The sequence below is a fragment of the Gorilla gorilla genome, chromosome 10, assembly GCF_029281585.2.
Source record: "Gorilla gorilla gorilla isolate KB3781 chromosome 10, NHGRI_mGorGor1-v2.1_pri, whole genome shotgun sequence".
Classification (NCBI taxonomy): Eukaryota; Metazoa; Chordata; class Mammalia; order Primates; family Hominidae; genus Gorilla; species Gorilla gorilla.
Genome location: NC_073234.2, coordinates 16,513,585 through 16,533,112, shown reverse-complemented (window position 1 = coordinate 16,533,112; position 19,528 = coordinate 16,513,585). Strand labels below are relative to the sequence as shown.

Genomic DNA, 19,528 nt, shown 5'->3' with positions numbered 1-19,528 from the left:
GGGGTCTGGCTCTGTAGCGCAGGCTGGAGTGCAGTGGTGCCATCTTGACTCATTGCAACCTCCGCCTGCCGGGATTCAAGCGATTCTCCTGCCTCAGGCTCCCAAGTAGCTGGGATTACAGACACCCACCACGACGCCCGACTAATTTTTGTATTTTTAGTAGAGGAGAGAGACGGGGTTTCTCCATGTTGGCCAGGCTGGTCTCAAACTGACCTCAAGTGATCTGCCCACCTCGGCCTCCCAAAGTAAAGTACTAGAATTATGGGCATGAGCCACCGTGCCTAGCCAATTTAATTTTTTTAGACGTATTATTTTGGGCTGGGCTGTGGCTAATCTTGAAGCAGTGACTTCCTATTTTTTGGCTGAGACCCATTTGGGAAGCTGTGAACCTGAGATAAGGAAGTCTGAAAGTACTAGCCGGCAGCCGACCGTTTCTATTCCTTTGGAAGTTGTTAAGGAGGCAGCAAAGGAGCTCCCAGGAATTAGGAATCCAGTTATAAATTGCACTTAAAATAGTGCCAATGAGAATGTGAAGGAATCTTCTGGAAATGAAACCCCACAGCTCAACAAAAGCAAGTTTGGTTTATTTGAATGGTTTCATTAAATAAGTCTACAAAGGTAACAAACTGAAGCACAAAGCGCAATCTTACAAGAAGCGCAACACCCAGAGTTAGTGCAAAATGTACAATTAACGGCTGCTGAGAAACCCCCAAAGTTTGAACTTTTATTTTTATTTTTAACAGTGTACAATGTTAAATAATGTAAGGAAAACATTTATAATTCAGAAAGTTTTTAATGTGGAAAAAGATACTCAAAGTGTACTATTAACACACAAATAATTTAAACAAACAGTTCAGTAGCACTAGTTCATTCCTCTAGGCTTGTTATTTCATACACAGGAGGATGAAATCAACAGTAAATAAAACCAGTTCTGACTTTTTGTGTATGAGTGAAAAGATGTCAAAATTATTAAACCCAAACAACAAATGATAATGTGCTGCATGAGGCTCCACTGCTCCTCTGGTATGAAGTATGTTTCACTCTTGGGTGGCCCCTTTCTCAGCTACTCAGCCCCTTGTTGGTTCTATCCTTACTCTCTCCACAAGAAATATAAGCAGAGAATAAATAAATCATTTTAAAGCAGGGGTGGAAGCCCTTGCCCTTTTCCTTTCTACCTTTTAAAAACCTTAGCTCTCATTTGCATATTTAGGGCCGTAGACCAACTTTTATGAAGGGAAGCAGGGCCCTTAAGGAATGAACAGGGTACGGGAGCCTCCAGCCTCTTTCTGTGGTGGTGGTGGTGATTCCCGGAATATGCCATTGACGTGGGTAAAAGGTTGGAAATATTTTCAGTTTCCCAACTAAGAGTCAAGAAGCACCCCAAAATTAAGAGTCCTAGCTTCTTTGTCTTCAGAGATAACAAAGATCCTAAACATAGCCAGTTAGGACAGTATTTCCGGAAAGCTCTGAAAATAATAACTACCCATTACAAGGAGGCATAGCACTAAATAACACTGATTGGTTGCAGTTATTACTTACTTACGGGGAGTATTTATTTGAAAATGTGAACATATTAGTTGTCCTTCTAGAAATAAAGGTGGCACAATAGATGATATGATCCTGCAACCATTTGGACATCATAAAGGAAATGAGTAGGAATAAGTATTCTTTCCTATAATGATTAATTCAGATGTGGAAAGATTCACTTTCCACAAAATGTAGTACCCCAAGCTGAGAAATGCATGGTACATGTGCAACAAGAGGAAAGCAATCCAAACAGTTTTTCTGAGAGCAACTTTCTCCATCTGTGACTTTTCACTATCAGGTTCCCCAACTTGAAAACTAGCCCCCACCCCCTTCTCTTTATGTTCAATTTCTTCTAGGTCACGTCTGTTCAAGCCTAGCTCAAATAAGAAAGGTTTATATGACAGTCACTGGCCAGGCATCACGTTTGTTTCCTCATTCTTTAGTCTTTGTCTTTCACCCAGCACACACAATTCTTTTAAGTTGCCCAATTTTGTTACAACACCCCCTCACTATTCCTGAAACAGAACTTTCTGTTTTTAACCACTGATGCCAACTTAACTTCCCACCCTACTCATCTTACACCTGCTCTAGACAAAGTTGTTGAATGACTTAAAAAAATACTTTTCAATTTCCCTTTGGCATAACCACTGCTGGACTGCTGGGGTCACATGGACCTAAGATTTCCTTCCACATGCCCTTTATTGATCTGGGGTCTGATAAGTTGATGCTAATGGCAGAAGCAATAGAAGTCCAAGGCACTAAAATGTCCAGCAAGCAACACTGGGAAACAGAAGTATTCAAGTACAGTAATTTATACAATTTTACATTCACATTTATTTATCTAATACAATGGAAATACAAAGGAAAAAGTTAAAGTGTCTCAATAAGTAAAGGACAGAGCTAGCTTTTTTTGGAACTTTTTAAACGTTTCATATTTTACTCTTAAAACTACTGTTGTCCAACAACATTTTATATATCACAGTGTTTCCACATCAAAACTGATGGCAAAGTTACATGTCCGCAGGGAACTTAATTTTTTTTTTTCCTAATTGCTAATGCTGCAGTCAAAGCTGCTAATATCTTTTGCTTAAAGCACTAATGACCTATCATAAGAAAGAGTTGCACCCCAGTACCCTGGTATTTTTCACTGGGTTCTAAAGAGCAAAGAAAAAATAAAAAAGAGGGGTAAAAAAAAGGGAGGAGGGCAGGGTAGGAGAGAGCCCAGTAGGTGGTTTTTGTCCTGTGGTTCGGATTCTTGAGGGAGTAAGGGATTCAGGGCATGTACCAAAAGCAAGAGCTCCACCCACTCGAAATTACAGATGGGTTTGATTTTACATTGAGTTCTCCAGCTTCCTTATGAACAAGACTTTCCTAGCCCTCATCCTCATTACTGAGTATAGATAAACAGGAAAGCATGGTCTGAAGCTGCCCCTTGACAAAAAAGCTGTTCTTTCCTTCCTCTCCCACTCCAATAACTGGAGCGGGGGAGACTCTCCATTCTGAGGGCTCAATGCAGTATTAAAAACATTCCCCTCTGGCAAGAAATAACCAGTTAAATGCAGCACTAGTAGTTAGTATATAGGCTACTTCCCACCCCCCACCCACCCCCTCAGCATTCCATCTCCTGCCCCCAGATCTATTCAGTTAATGTCTCTAGGTCTAAGTGGTCCGCAGGTTGGAGCCTGGAGGGTTGCTGATGGATTTCTGCAAATTGCTGATGTTGAAATTCTGCAAGGAGGCAGTTCCCACAGGTTGGAACTGGCCAAGTGGCTGTGGTGCTGGGCCACCCGTCCCACTCCATTGAGCGCCAAATGGGGTAGCTGGAAAGCCATACTGCTGTGGGGGGCACATAGACTTGGTGAAGTGACCTAGAGAGGTAGCTGATGCTGCAGAGATGGGGGCAGAGCCACCCAGGTTCGAGGTCATGGAGATGCACAGTTGCCCAGGTGCAGAGAACTTCCTTGCCATTCCAGGGCCCTGAAAACAAAACCACCACGTGTCAAGTCTGGTGTGGGCCATGGGTATAAAATGTGTGGTGCTAACATATACTTCTAGTATAATCCTGTAAGATACAGCAAACAGTCTTCTGTAGTATTTATTGGCTCTTTATATGTACCAAGTAAGGGTGAAAATAATCCTGATGAGAGGGGAGGGATGTCATGTGCATGTGTGTGTCTGTGTGTGTGTAGTTGAGGATGACGAAGGAAAACGAAGAAGAAAAAGTTGAGCTGACCAGTAAGAGGTGAGGAATTCAGGGAAGGAAAAATAAAAGGGTACCTGGGGGATTTCTGCCTTGTTTTTCTAAAGTGTTAAAATTGAAGAAGGTCGTGGTGTAAGACGTTAAGCAGCAGCTTAGTTGTTTCTATCACCTTGACTCAGATGTGTGTTACGGATTCTCTGTGGCAAAAGAGAGACTTACCTCATAATTCATGTGCCCTTTGCTTCCTCTCCTGCCTGAGAGATTCATGGCATCTCGGGCCCAATTGTCTACCAACTTGTGCAAGTCATCTGTGAATGTGCCCTTCCTGCTGGACGTCATGGCAGGAGGCTGAGCTTGGGCGGCTTGGCTGTTCACTGTTGCCCCAACAGTGTTTGTGCTGCTGGTCCCTATTATAAGCAACAGAATACGAGCATTAAAAGAAGCCTAGGTTACAATTTCAGGAAGAGGGAAAACTTCATGGGATGATGAATGGCAAGCCACAGAATGGGGAGAGATGAACTGGGAAGCCATGCAAGGAGGGAAGATTCCAAGGTTTTGTTTAGCCATTTGTTTTGCTATAACAGGGTGATGAAAACAGTTTCTCTTCAGTAGCTGCTGCTAAAGCTGAACAACTCAGGATGACGGTAGGTACACAGGCAGGGGCCTCTTTCAGTCCATTCACAAAGCACCTAAGAGTATTGGAACTGCTCGCCAGTATGCTATTCTAAGCATCACGTTGCTGATGGAGGTGTGATACGATCAGCAAGGCTAGTTGCTCTGGAATTTTGCAGAATGCAGGGAAAAAGAGGTTTTCTTGTGCATTGGGCAGGGTTAAAGTAGGAGTAGGAAAAGATGCTTGGCTAAGGAGAAGGTGGGTTTCCAAACCATTGGACACTGCCACATTCTTTAGCCTTTTTTTTTTTTTTTTTTTTGAGATGGAGTCTCACTCTATTACCCAGGCTGGAGTGCAGTGGTACGATCCCACCTAACTGCAACCCCTGCCTCCTGGGTTCAAGCAATTCTCCTGTCTCAGCCTCCAGAGTAGCTGGGATTGCAGGTGTGCACCACCATGCCCAGTTAATTTTTGTATTTTAGTAGAGACAGGGTTTTGCCATGTTGGCCAGGCTGGTCTCAAGAACTCCTGACCTCAGGTGATCCGCCCGCCTTGGCCTCCCAAAGTGCTGGGATTACAGACGTGAGCCACCACGCCCAGCTTTTTTTTTTTTTTTTTTAAAGGAAGGGTCTCTTCTTTTTCTGTCACCCAGGCTGGATACAGCGGCACAATCATGTCTCACTGTAGCCTCAAACTCCTCCTGCCTCAGCCTCCCAAGTAGCTTGGGACTAGACGTATGCACTTCCACACCCAGTTAATTTTTTACTTTTTTATATAGACAGAATCTCCATATGTTGCTTAGTCATGAACTGCTGGGCTCAGGCAATCCTGCCATGTCAGCCTCCCAAAGTGCTGGGATTACAGGTGTGAGCCACCATGCTCTGCCTAGCCATTCTTTAAATAGAGAGAGGTAATAAGAGAAGTAGCATGCTGTGTTCAGAAAAGTTTTTCACCTGGACCCATAAACATGAATTTGCAAACATAAACTTGGGAGGGGTTAACCTCTCCCAATTTCCCATGAATAAAGAACAAGATTATTCATGAGGAAAGGACTGTATGGTGTGCCTGAATCTTTCAACTTCAGGAAGACATGGTTTTCCTGAAGATGACCTCAGTTTCAATTGGCTGAAGGATTCCCACCGCTTCTCCCCACTCTTCCCAGAACAGCAAGCACTCCCATGTAGAAGCGACAAGAAAATGCAGCTGAGGCAGGGTGCAAAGGGGAGGAGGAAGCTTTGCGGTTATGATGAAGGAACTCTATTTCTGCGGTTTGATGAGAGAGGAGGGAGTCTATGCCTGCCTGATTTCGGCTCTGCTGGAGGGCACACTGAAGATTATTCCAAGAGGCACGTTTTGGGGAAGAGGGAAAGAAGAGTCATGGTCTTGTCTGTTTTCCTTACCCCCCACTGTCTTACCAGACCTCATGTGTTACAGAATAAATAAAAGCTCCTAAAGTAAGTTGTGAACCACTAGTCCTTAAGGTACCCAAGTAATGCTGGGGGTAAGTGCATGCGTTTTCCTGCTTTCAAGGTCAAAGCAGCACCAGATCACAGCAGCACACCTAACGCAATCCTGCCACTTCAAAGCCTGTTACTGACCATCGCTGGTCTCAAGTCAAGCTTATATCCTACCACCTGGGGAATGGCACACACAAGCATGTCTGTGCTGCAGTAACAGCTAATTCTGAGGTGAAGCTGCAGTGAGGAAGGTCACATGCTTCTTACCGCTATGGCAAGACATGGAACTACTGCAGTGTGTCAGCTCACTTCTTGGTGCCTGCTGGAGCCACAAGGGGACTGCTATTGCACACACAGTGTGAAGGGAAGAGTAAGTTCCCCTACAGTACAGGAAACCCAAGGGGAGAAGTATGAGAGCACAGAAAACAGCCTTCCATGAACAGCCAATGTGAGAGAGTGGTGAAGTGGGAAGCACAGGCAATGAGGATGGGCAGTCACGACAGTGAGTGACTCAATCTAGAAAGCAAGCATATCACATGCATGGGGATTGTCATCCTGTTTGAACAATTATTGCTTGGTGAGCTTGATGTGAGAGACAATCAAAACAAAAACCAGAAATAATCACAGGGGAGCAGAGCTGTCAAAAGCTAAATACAAGAAGCTCAGGAGACATGGCCATTGCTTATCCACACAGAGCTCATGCTGGGAGACACACCTCTCTAGTCTGTCACCCCTGATGCTGCGAGGCCCCTTTAGAACGAAATTTCACTTTTCATTTTACCCTACATTACCTAATACAGGATTCTCTATGAGGAAAGAGAAACCATGAGGAAGAGTCAACCATACAGCTAAACCTTCACATTCTGGCTTCGGTATACAGGCCTCCCATTAAAGAATGAAACAAACCTATCATTTTCCGACCAGAAATTAACTCCTAAGAAAAGGAGACTTGACTATAAAAGATGTAGAAAGGCCTTTGAGAGAATATGCTAACTTCTTAACCTTTTTTAGTTCTTCTGAAAAGCCCTAGTAAGTAGTATAGACTTACCCCCAAGATTCGTTTTTAAATTTCCTCCTGCCATTATAATACATTTCCCCTACTCCCACATCACCAGATCCTACTGACAATACCTATTATGAACCATAACTTACAGCCCAGCATCCCAAGTACAGAATTTCCCCGTTGACCCTACCTACAACACTGTAAGTGGCCTTCTCATTAAAGTATGAGAAGCCACAGTCTAAGAAGACAAACTCTAGAAAGTGGTGCTTTTCTCCTCGTCAATCTAGCACACATCTCCCACCTCAGTGTGAACGTGCGAGGGCGTGGACTTTTGTATGCTTTCGTCACTGCTGAGTTTCCAGTTGGGGTAATAACACTGCCTGGCACATATTTGCTGACCAAAGGAGCGTTCTCCCATAGGAACTGGGCATCCCTGACCTCCCTATATATACCCATGGCCATTACCAATCCATGTCTGTCACAAGCTAGGCTCACATGGGGTTATCACTGAGGGCACCGACTAGGAGATGATTTCTCAATTAAGCATGTTAAATATTTATTAGAATAGGATAGAGAGATAGATGGAAGTTAGGAATCAGGGAGCTATGAGACTGCAGAGTTGAAAGAACTCATGGTTAACAGGCTTTGCAATCAAGGACCAAAAATAACAGAAAAGATAATTACTACAGAGCTGGTTGCAAGGACAGACTTTTTTCACCATCTTCCCTGAAGCACAAAGAGAGAAGCAATGTGTTAAAGATAAAGAAACATCAGTGTAAAATATTTAGAATCTCCAAACAGCACACAAACGCCCAGCAAGAGAAAGCAGGAGGGGAGACAGATAGGTAGGACCTGGTAGCCCTTGAACAGATATAGTTCTACAGAATGTTTCGAACTGGCTGTTAGCCTTAACATGATTATCTGATGGGCTGTGTTACCTGGCTGACAGATGTGGAGTTTCTACACCCAATCTTTGTATCTAAAAGAGTAATGCCCTGCACTGAGGTTCTGGAATCGGCGAGGAACTCCAGTCTCTCAGGTCTCACTGCTTGAATTTCAAATACCCAAGCAGCGTTTCCACTGATCCTGTCCCACTTCCTGTGTCTCCAGCTGGGCTGTGAAAAAGCACTCAATTAAATGCATTAGCAACCCCACCACAGTAGACGGATAGTGTCACTGGTACAGTTTTAAGTTATTTAAATTGGCTATTGTATTTCCACATCCCACATATCTATACTAACCCCTTCCCTTCCAGAATAGTTTTTAAAAGTACATGGAAAACAAGCAACCTCTGAACATAAATATAGCAGTGAGCCAAGCCGTGCTTCCACACCATTATCTATTTTGAGAGCATAGAATAATACATCTCAAGCTAGTAAGGTGCCCTACTCTTTCAAGTACCTGTTTCCTTTCCATATTTCAAGTCTGTCTCTTGGGATTTGTTCACCAGGCTTACATGATGTATCCTGATGTGACTTCAAAGGATGTAGGGCCTTTCATTTTGCACCCAAAGGGAAGTGACAAGATTCAATATTTCTGACCACTTTCACTTGAACAACAGGGGTAATACCACCTACCTTTGAAAGTGGGATGAGAATTTATGGAATTTAATTAAAGTGGTATTTGTCACATTATATTTCAGAAACAGAAGCTTTGGTTCTCTTTCTTCCCTCTCAGACACTTCAGGCTGTAGACCATAGGCCTGACATGTCACATTCTACTTCAGAAACACCCCCCTTGCAACTTTCTAGGTGGACATGCAAATTAAATGCTTATTCAACTGTCAAAGTGCTAATATGCACAGTCCAGGAAAGTCTGACCAGAAAAAGTATTGATCTGAGTCCTCAAAAAAAAAAAAATCACACAAGCCTGGAAAACGATCGAATTGGGTAATGCCTTCCACCCGCTTCTTTGTTAAATAGCCTGGGACTAGTGCATGTGGGGAAAGTCAGTAAAGACTGCCTGTCAAGTACAGCTAACCCATTACTAATACAGGTACAAATAATACGGGTGCTGGAAGGAGCCAATCCATTTCTAATGCAGGTAAAAATAACAGGGGTATGTGTGAGGGAAATGGCAGTTAAATGTGTCATATGCTTCGCTTTAAATCTAGTCGCTACAGAGAACAAAGGGAGGTGTAAATTCTTCCCACTGTGAAGAGACCCAAGGGTCTCTGACCCATACTCAGAAACAGTGATGGCCTGAGCACATGCATTTAAAAAGCACTTCAATAATCACATCAGAAGTTTGAGGCCTTAACAGAGAAGATCTTTATTCAAATTATAACAAAGGTTTTTCTACTTGAACTACGTTTTTGTTTGTTTTAAACTGTTCTTCAACGAACAGTTATTGACTACCTATTCTGTGCCAGGTAGGCACTGACTCATCAGAGAGAAACCATGAGTGCTTTTCAAGTGCCACCTGTTTCTCTGTACATGATCTTAGCTTGATTTGTACGATGGCCCTAGGACACTGGCATCATCTTCATTTCCCATATGGGGAAAATGGGGTGACTTGCTGTTGTGCCTTGTTTTTAAGTAGAAAGCTGCAAAATCCCAGAAATCATGTTAGAAGGAGAATTTTCACTTGCAGATGCTGGGCTTTGATCTTTACTAGACTAAGTGCTTTAACGGAATAACCAAACTAAAAACCGCTTTTGATTTTATGGGGTTAGAGGACAGTAGTGGTGGAATGATCCAATGAAGAGATTCTAGCATCTTTTCAACTGGTAGATGCTTAGGCTTAATAGAGAAGAAAAATAAGATTTCAATCTACTCTGACAAAGAATGGAAAAAAATGGTACATAATTTTTACCTGCTGCCAGGATCTAAGAGCATCATTGGTCAAAATGCTTTCTGTCATTTCGTTTTTTTTTTGAGATAGAGTCTCACTCTGTCGCTCAGGCTGGGGTGCAGTGGTGCAATCACGGCTCGCTGCAGTCTCAACCTCCTGGTCTTAAGGTGGTAATCCTCCCGCCTCAGCCTCCTGGGCAGCGGGGACTATAGGTGCACACCACCACGCCAGGCTAACTTTTTTTTTTTTTTTTAGAGATGGGGTATCACCATGTTGCCCAGGGTTGGTCTCGAGCTCCTGGCCTCAAGCAATCTTCCCGCCTCGGCCTCCCAAAGTGCTGGGATTACAGGTGTAAGCCACCGTGTCTGGCTGATTTCTCTCATTTCTAATGCTAGGGCAGACAGACAGCACTGACTGTGACTGTGGAGTTCAGTCTTCATTATTCTAAATGACCCTGCAATCTACTGCCTAGATACCATATCCACTCTCTGTCACAGATCCATGAAGAAGCACTTCTACCAGAAAGTTACATTGAAATTTGTAGAAACTTGTTATTTTGACATTTTTTATCATAATTAATGTGGGGGCCCAAACTTCTGAGGGTAACAGTAATTCAGCCAAGCCACTGAGTAGATGATATACAAAAAGAGACAAATGAAAATGGACTGCGTGAAACATCAGATCCAAGCAGCAGAAAAACAAGGACAAGGAAGGAGTAAAGGTGTTACACACAAAGAGCCAAGCAGGGCGTACTCAGAAATCGGGTCCTCCTGCCACCAGGTTTGAATGTCACCTGTTCAGATGCACAGTTAAACTTCGCACAGCCTGTGAGAGGGGAAAAACAGGGTAGAACAGAGAGAGGAGAAGAGACAGAACACAACTACAAGATGTTAGAAACTTGAGGCTGGAGTGGTGAAATGCACTAAGATGGCACACAGAAGAACAAGCTTCTGGGGGAAGGTCAGATATGTAAGAGATGAAATATTAGGTCTTAATTCTACCCATCTGCAAAATGCGGAAGCTTTTCTTAGTTGGAATAATGCTAGCTAGTTTGCCCTCCTTACCAATCAAGTGCATTCTTCCTGTGAAGAGACTAATCTCTCATTTCTGTGAAACTGTGGCAAAGGCACATATGCCAGTACCTATATTTTTTTCATTCTTCTCACCCAGATGCCCAAGTCTTTTCAATTCTTGTTCTAATATGACTAAAAGCTCTTTCCTCTGCGGGAATTTTTTCAGCAATCATTAATAAACAGAGCTATATTTGGAAAGTAGATTATGGATAAAAAACTGAATTGTAAGGTTATTCATTTTAGTATGCCACTCCCATACTTAAAAGTAACAAAATTCTACAATGGCTAAGAAAATGTATTAGCTTTCAGAAACTGCTAAAACACCTTAGAATTTCATCCAGGAAATCTCAGCCTAATATTAAAGCGTAAGTTCCAAATCCCAAATGAGCAAGTCATATAGGCCACACAGATGTAACTTTTCACTGTAATTCCTTGAAAAAAAGTAATTTCACCTAATGGGAGCAGTGAGCCCACCGATTCTCATTATCACTCCACTTCCCTTTTCACCCAGATTCTTCAGTGTACAACACACAGGCTGTGTTCTGGTCAGCTAGTCTCCCAACCCGCCTTAACAGGCTTTTGTCCCAGGTATGGCAACATCTCCATTTTATTGTTTTTGGACGATGATGGTTGCTTTATTACCTTGACCTGGAGCAGAAAGGCTTGGTACTGAAATGGCACCATCACTGGTGAAGGCTGAATAGAGGTTGTCACTGGAGGGAGATGGCTTAAGGGGCTGTAACAGCTGATTCTGCCCGGACTCTGGGATGTTGCCAGGAGGGTGGAGGGTCTGCTGGGGGTGCAAGACTGAAGCTGCACTCTGACCAGACAGGTTACCTGCCAAAAGATAAAGTGGCATGAGGAAACATGTCCAGCTCTTCCCATGTACTCATCAGGCACTGTTCTTATACATTTGATTTGTTCCACTGAGCGATGAATGATGGGTCAAAAGCTACAAACTGATGAGAAGAACAAAGTCCTCACTAACGGGAGAAGTGAGGAATGACACTAAGAATCAATAGATAGGCTGGGTGTTGTGGCTCACGCCTATAATCCCAGCACTTTGGGAGGCCAAGGTGGGCGGATCACCTGAGGTCAGGAGTTCGAGACCAGCCTGGCCAACATGATGAAACCCTGTCTCTACTAATACAAAAATTAGCCAGGCGTGGTGGAGGGTGCCTGTAATCCCAGCTACTCAGGAGGCTGAGGAAGGAGAATTGCTTGAACCCAGAGGCAGAGGCTGCAGTGAGCCGACATCATGCCACTGCACTCAAAAAAAAAAAAAAAGAAAAGAAAAGAATCCATAGGTAATAGGGCCATATGTACTATTCCAGAGCTTTTTAGCTTTAGAAAACCTAGATGGGCCACATGTCTGAGCAGAGTAAGACGACCAGAGTACGTAGTGGATACCCAGATTCCATTCTGCAATTCCACGATTGCTTTTTTTTTTTACCCTATTAGAAAATGTGTTGAATCATTATACAAAAAGGTTTGCTAGGCAGTCTCTGCTTAGACTTTCCTATAAACATGCATCAGAGCAAATACAAAAGAGGTGTCCAAAAATGATGGAGGTCACTACAGAGCAATGGGTGTTTAAAATTATTTTTGGTAGGTTGCTTTCAATAGGTCGGTTGTCCTAAAATTGACTCTCTGTTCCCCGGTTCCCAGTTGAATTCAAGTCCACTCAAAAAGTATGTCAAAATTGGGATTAGAATTTGATTAGGATCATAGCTGGGCATAGTGGCTCATGCCTGTAATCCGCACTTTGGGAGGGTGAGGCAGGCAGATCACCTGAGGCCAGAAGTTTGAGACCAGTCTGGCCAACATAGTGCAACTAAAAATACAAAAATACAAAAATTAGCCAGGTGTTCTTATACATTTGGTTTGGGATTACACGCTTGTAATCCCAGCTACTTGGGAGGCTGAGGCATGAGAATTGCTTGAACCTGGGAGTTGGAGGTTGAGCCACTGCCAACTCTGCCTCAAAAACAAACAAACAAACAAACAAACAAACAAAAAAAGATCCGATTGGGATCAGATCAGAAATTGGCTGATTTCTCCTACAATCACATCTCTACTAATGGGCTGCATTAATTGGCCCTAATGTGCTACATTTGGATGTCTGTGAACCCTTCCAGAGAATGGAACTGCTAAGAAGTTTGCAACTGCTTTTTAACATATTTTAACCTTCTTTTACTTTTCAACTAATTGTGTTAACACTACCATAATTTCACCAAAGGATTAGAAACTCTCTATCTATCCCAATTAAAATATAGTCCAGGGCCGGGCACAGTGGCTCACGCCTGTAATCTCAGCACTTTGGGAGGCCAAGGCGGGTGGATCACCTGAGCCAGGAGTTTGAGACCAGCCTGGCCAACATAGTGAAACCCCGTCTCTACTAAAAATACAAAAATTAGCCAGGCATGGTGACGTGTGCCTGTAATCCCAGCTACTATTGGGGGCTGAGGCAGGAGGATCACTTGAAACTGGGAGGCGGAGAATGCAGTGAGCTGTGATCGTGCCACTGCACTCCAGCCTGGGCAACAGAGCGGGATTCCGTCTCAAAAAAAAATTCAAAGTTAGCAGGGCATGGTAGTGTGTGCCTGTAATCCCAGCTACCCAGGAAGCTAAGGTAGGAGGACCACCTGAGCCTAGGAGTTTGAAGCTGTTGTGTTGTGTGCTATGATCACACCACTGCACTCCAGTCTGGGCAACAGAGTGAGGCCCTGTCTCTTAAAATAAATAAATAAATAAATGTATATATATATATATATACATACATACTACATTACAAAAGAGTATCACTTAACTATTTCTTTGATTTTAATGACTAGCAAGTTCTTCTTCTTTTTTTTTTTTTCTTTTGAGACAGAGTCTCGCTCTGTCACCGAGGCTGGAGTGCAGTGGTGCAATCTCAGCTCACTGCAAGCTCCGCCTCCCGGGCTCATGACATTCTCCTGCCTCAGCCTCCCGAGTAGCTGGGACTATAGGCGCCTGCCACCACGCCCACCTAATTTAGTAGAGACAGGGTTTCACCGTGTTAGTCAGGATGGTCTTGACCTCCTGACCTCGTGATCTGCCTGCCTCAGCCTCCCAAAGTTCTGGGATTACAGGCGTGAGCCACCGTGCCTGACCAATGACTAGCAAGTTCTTTAACCCAATATAAATGAAATAAAAACCTTAATCAAGAAGTTACCACTTAGACATACACACAAATATCTATATGACGATTACATTCATCTAAGTTGCAATTATGACTAAGTCATCCATTAAAACAAAGAATCTACCCAAGTTTTACTAAACAGAGAATAATGTATTTTCTTCCAACTGCCCAAGAGTTTGGTTAAATGTTAGTTATATCAGTTAACAGGCAAAGCTAAATGTCTATCCTTAAGAATAACTATAAATAAAGATTACCAGTAGATAGCAATATGGATTACAATGGAATAAGCCATTGTATTCACTAAGTCTACTTCTATAGACTCAAAAAGAGGTACAATAAATGTAAGTACAGCAGCCAAGGAAGCAAAAATATCAGGAGAGCCAAATTCCTTTGAAATTTAACAAAAACAACAAATGTTCAGCAGGTCACATACAGTTGGAGACAGAAACAAAAGATAGGACAGCTGTGGCTGACCTAGTCCAGGGCTTTTTACCTGAAAGCTGGGGGCTTTTATTCCCCAAGGAACTGCTTCGACTAGATTTGCTGCCTTTGCTTTTAGTGGGTCGTCGTCTTCTCCCTGAAAGGGGAGCAGCTGGGGGAATAATAACAGCAGGGGGCACCTTGCCCAGTTTGGTATACAAAGATTCAATTTCATGCTTCTGGCGACTCTGCAGGTCCTGAATCTCTTTGAGATGTCTGTGAAAGATAACCAAACATAATTCAAAATACCATAATCCTCTTCATTCAAACAAGAATTAACAGCATATTCCTAAACCTGCTTTCAAGTATGTAGTAGTTACTAATGAACCTTTTCCCCAAATGTACTACCACGAGATTCTAGTTTGTCAACTCACCTTGCTGGCCTGCATTACCCAAGCCATGTTCCAACAAGCTCCTAGCCAACAACAAATGGTTGATAATGTTTTAGGAGAAAAACATTTCCTGACTTTTGAGGCCACGCGCACAATAGCTGAATTTGCTACTCTGACCCAATCTGCCAAACAAAACGTGCCAACATAATCATACATCCCAGTGCCAGATTCATTTAGTGGACTAATAAATAAAGAGCAGTTAATAGTGATACAATATGCTATTAATAAAAATAATAATACAATACAGTAACAATAATACAGTAATAATATAGTAACAATGAAGAAGTTCTAGAACTAGAAATGCTATGGGTCTGTATGAGTGCAAGAGAAGCTGCCTGTGCCTGTGAGTCAGTGGTTGGGAAGTGTGTGTGTGTGTGTGTGTGTATGTGTGTGTGTGGTGGGGTGGGGAGGTATGGGGTGGGGCTTCTGTGGCACTGTCTCTTTAAAAGAAATGAGACATTAGCATATTGTGGCGAAAAATATTATTAATCTTGGCCCTAGGATCTAGGTCTTAAAACCTTATCTGACATTCTTTCACAAGAGAAAATATACTTACTTATCTCGTAGTCGTCGCAGCTCTAACTTTAAGTCTTCATCTTCGATATCTGACTCATTGTCGCTACTCATGTAAGAGGAGTTAAATGAATTACTAAGGCTTTGACTTAGATTCTGGCTAGGAAGGCTCTTTGAGCTCAGCTGATGGGGGGAGTGTGGACTACCGGAACCATCATCCACATCCCTACTTAAAAAAGCGGCCTCCGGGTCAGAAGACGGCCCATTTAGATGTGAAGGCTCTGACAGTTCAGGCTTTTCTTTCTTTGGTATCACAGCAGGAAGAACAGCTTGTTCCAAATCCATAAAAGGAGGAGATGCCACTGGTCCTTCTTTCTTTGTGTCAGTGATCTTGTCCTCAGTTTTTGATACAGAGAAACGACCCACTTTGTTTGCTGTAGTTGTCACCTGAAAACGTCCAACCTTGGTAGGCTGCCCAGTGTCTGACTTTGCCTCTGAGGCAGTAGTTTTGTGGGCACTCTCTGGCACATCTGAAGAGATACCAGGGATGGTTATCCCATTCGGCTCTGGTTTCACCAAGGTACTCTCTGGACTACTACTTGATAGCACTGAGGACTCTGAAGTGCTGGATTCAAAATGAACAGACTTTGCATCTTCTGACTTATTTTTACCCTCTTTCTGGGCATCGTCTGCTGCAACTGAAACCTGATTAAAAAAAAGGACAAAGATTAAAAACTTAAGTTCTCAATATCCAATTTCTATCACAGACAATTTAAAAAAGGAAAAAAAAGAATAACTTTATTTCCCTGTCAAAAAGTAGGCTGATTATCTCTTTACATAGCGCCTCCACCTTTGACTAGGAAGAAAAATTGAATACCATCATAGAGAACACATGGGTACTGAGACGCAGATTCTGTGTGGCTGGCTACGCTTATAAAGTAAATAATTTACTTTCGTATTTGATGTCATACACAGAATTCAGATTTATGTCTTAGTCAACATATAAATAACAAAAGGTCAGGGCCAGGCATAGTGGCTCATGCCTGTAATCCCAGCATTTTGGGAGGCTGAAGCAGGTGGATCACTTGAGGTCAGGAGTTTCAGATCGGCCTGGCCAACGTGGTGAAACCCTGTCTCTACTAAAAATACAAAAATTAGCCAGGCATGGTAGCGTGTGCCTGTAATCCCAGCTACTTGGGAGGCTGAGGCAGAAGAATCACTTAAACCCGGGAGGCAGAGGCTGCAGTGGGCTGAGATCATGCCACTGCATTCCAGCTTGGGTGACAGAGTGAGACTCCGTCTCAAAAATAAATAAATAAATAAAAATAAAAAAATAAAATAAAAGTAAATAAATAAAATAAATTAGCAAGGCATTGTAGAATTTTTAGGGTTGCCTGTGAATAAGAAAAACTACAAGGTAAATGTTAAATGCCTGCTAAGCCTCAAGAATCAACACAACTAACTGGTAACTAAAAAAGAGGATCCAGATCCTTGTTCTGGTTTGTCCATGTATTTACAAATACAAACTCAGCCCACCTATAAACGCTCAGGACCTGTTTACAAATGAGAAAAATATCACCTACTCTCTCCAGCCAGAAAATGCTCACATGTTGGACAAGCTGGTAAAATAAAGTGATATGGTATCATGTGTTTTAATTTAAAGAATTAATCTTAGGACAATTATTTTAAACGTGGAAAACATTTTTATACACAAAGATGTTTGCTGTTACTTAACTTATTATGTTGGAAAAATGAGAAATGACGATAGAGACTGGTTAGGTAAACCAATTACTGGATGGGAAAAAAAGCTGTAACATTTGGAACAGGAGAAATGGTAGTCAATTTTAGATAAACACTTGTACAGAAAACAAGGAGTGGAAGGAAATACACCCCAAAAAGTAATCTTGGGAGGTGGGTGGATAGATAGTACGACTATCTACCGTGTCTCTACTGTTCTAAGTATTTCTATATTTTATTTAGTATATATTACTTTTATTAGGAAAATGCTAAAAAGAGCTATAAAGTACTATGTGACAGAAATCACTAGACTGGCAATTGTGTCCCAAATAGGTAGGCAGTAATTTTATTATATAGACAACTCCTCCAAAGGAAGGAATCAAGGCAACACAAAGTGACTGTCTTACCTGAAATCGCCCCATCTTAAAAACACCAGCTCCTGAACTAGTTGCTAGGACAGGGCCTTCTTTGACTTGAGAAACTGAAACAAATACATGGATGAGGAAAACATAAGTGTCTCCTTCCAGTTAACTTCTTTTCCCTTTAGCTAGAAATACAGCAAAATCAAACTACACATGAGGAAAGCTGTTAGAGGCAAAGAGAACTTCCTTATCTCCTCCCTCCATGAGGCTTTGTCCAACAGGGGAAAAGAGTTATTGTTTGCTCTAATACTAGATACCAACTACAACATTAACATATACTATAAAAACAAAGGTTAACAGGCTTTAAAAACTCAATTACTCATTCTTTAATTCAGATATATAAGTAAGTGAAATGAAGGATGAGATTTTACTGAGGACATTAAGGACCCATCTTTATTTTATTGAGATGGAGTTTCGCTCTGTTGGCCAGGCTGGAGTGCAGTGGTGCGATCTCAGCTCATTGCAACCTCCACCTACTGGGTTCAGGTGATCCTCCTGCCTCAGCCTCCTGAGTAGCTGGGATTACAGGCGTGTGCCACCACACCCGGCTAATTTTTGTATTTTTAGTAGAGACGGAGTTTCACCATGTTGTCCAGGCTGGTCCTGAAATCCTGACCTCAGGTAATATGCCTGCCTCAGCCTCCCAAAGTGCTGGGATTACAGGTGTGAATCACCATGTCCAGCCAAGATCCATTGTTAAATGAAAACCAGCTAATTTTATTTTCTCAATATAACACTGGCAAATTCTAGAACAGGGTAGTACAGTTCTCAGAATTATTATTATTATTATTTGAGATGGAGTCTCACTCTGTTGCCCAGGTTGCAGTGCAGTGGTGTGATCTTGGCTCACTGCAAGCTACACCTCCCGGGTTCATGCCATTCTCCTGCCTCAGCCTCTCGAGTAGCTGGGACCACAGGCGCACGCCACCACACCCGACTAATTTTTTGTATTTTTAGTAGAGACGGGGTTTCACCGTGTTAGTCAGGATGGTCTCAATCTCCTGACCTCGTGATCTGCCCGCCTCAGCCTCCCAAAGTGCTGGGATTACAGGCGTGAGCCACTGCACCCAGCCCTCAGAATTATTTAGTTTTGGGCAATTTAAAAACCTTTCCGGGGAACAATGCTTTGAGTTTCTTTCTAGAGATATATTTATTTTATACAGCTAGTAGAACATTGAGCGATTTTTATGTTTTCATGTAATTCTATATCTTTGAGATCATTCCATATCAATGCCTCATTCTTTTTAATGATTGCATAGTGTCATACCCTATGTATATACCATATATATATTTCATATTTAATCAGGCTTCTACTGATGGGCATTTAAATTATTCAGAATTTCTTTTCTTTTTTCCCTGAGACAGGGTCTCACTCTGTCACTCAGGCTGGAGTACAGTGATGCCATCACAGCTCACCACAATCTCGACCTCCCAGGCTCAGGTGATCCTTCCTCCTCAGCCTCCTGAGAAGCTAGAACAACAGGTGCATACCACCACATCCGGCTAATTTTTAAAATTTCTTGCAGAGATGGGGGTCTCACTATATTGCCCAGGCTGGTCTCGAAATCCTGGGCTCAAGCAATCCACCTGCTTTGGCCTCCCAAAGTGCTGGGATTAGAGGTGTGAGCCACCATGCCCGGCCCAGAATTTCTTGCTATTTTAGAAATAAATATTCTCTTATAGATCTGTACAATAAATATACCACAATGAAAGTGCTGAATTATTTCCATTTAAGACTGTGGTAGACATCACTATTATAAATTGATCCCCCCAGAGGCTGTACCAAGTCACTGGTGGCTATTAGACCCCTGAATTTACCAATGAGAGGTGGGAATTGCTATCACTTGTAGCCTTACTCTGTATTTCTATCATTACAGACGTTAAATATTTTCATGTCTAAGTTTCCTTTTCTGTTATCTTTTGATTGTTTTTTGGTTCATGTTGAATTTTAGGAACTCTTTGTATTAGCAAAACGAGTACTTTTTGTGATATGACTACACATACCCCTCCCCCTCCCACAAATATATATATTTCCCCAGTTTTTCATTTATATTTGCAATCAGTGGCACTTTTCTTCCATGAAAAAAATTTTATACCTATTACTACTTGCTTCTGGATTAGACATTGAACTTAACACCTCTATTAAACTTATCTG

The 19,528-nt window shown here is 42.3% G+C and overlaps 1 protein-coding gene across 33 annotated transcripts in view; it reads right to left on the bottom strand.

The window, feature by feature from the left end:
• Nucleotides 1-563: 563 nt before the first annotated feature.
• Nucleotides 564-19,528, bottom strand: part of WNK1 (WNK lysine deficient protein kinase 1) — a 158,802-nt gene continuing 139,837 nt past the window's right edge. For 14 of the 33 annotated variants that reach the window (XM_055357493.2, XM_055357494.2, XM_031000610.3 and 11 more), the window contains 6 exons: nt 17,359-17,432; nt 15,258-15,919; nt 14,323-14,525; nt 11,309-11,503; nt 3,947-4,134; nt 564-3,504 (listed from right to left, as the gene is read on the bottom strand). In XM_055357493.2, coding sequence (XP_055213468.1) covers nt 3,187-3,504; nt 3,947-4,134; nt 11,309-11,503; nt 14,323-14,525; nt 15,258-15,919; nt 17,359-17,432 — 1,640 coding nt within the window. In that variant the 3' untranslated portion in view covers nt 564-3,186. Of the gene's footprint in view, nt 3,505-3,946; nt 4,135-5,640; nt 5,668-7,484; nt 7,527-10,325; nt 10,419-11,308; nt 11,504-14,322; nt 14,526-15,257; nt 15,920-17,358; nt 17,433-19,528 lie in introns of all 33 variants that reach the window. The other 19 variants (XM_055357484.2, XM_055357485.2, XM_055357495.2 and 16 more) reach the window with 7 other exon arrangements.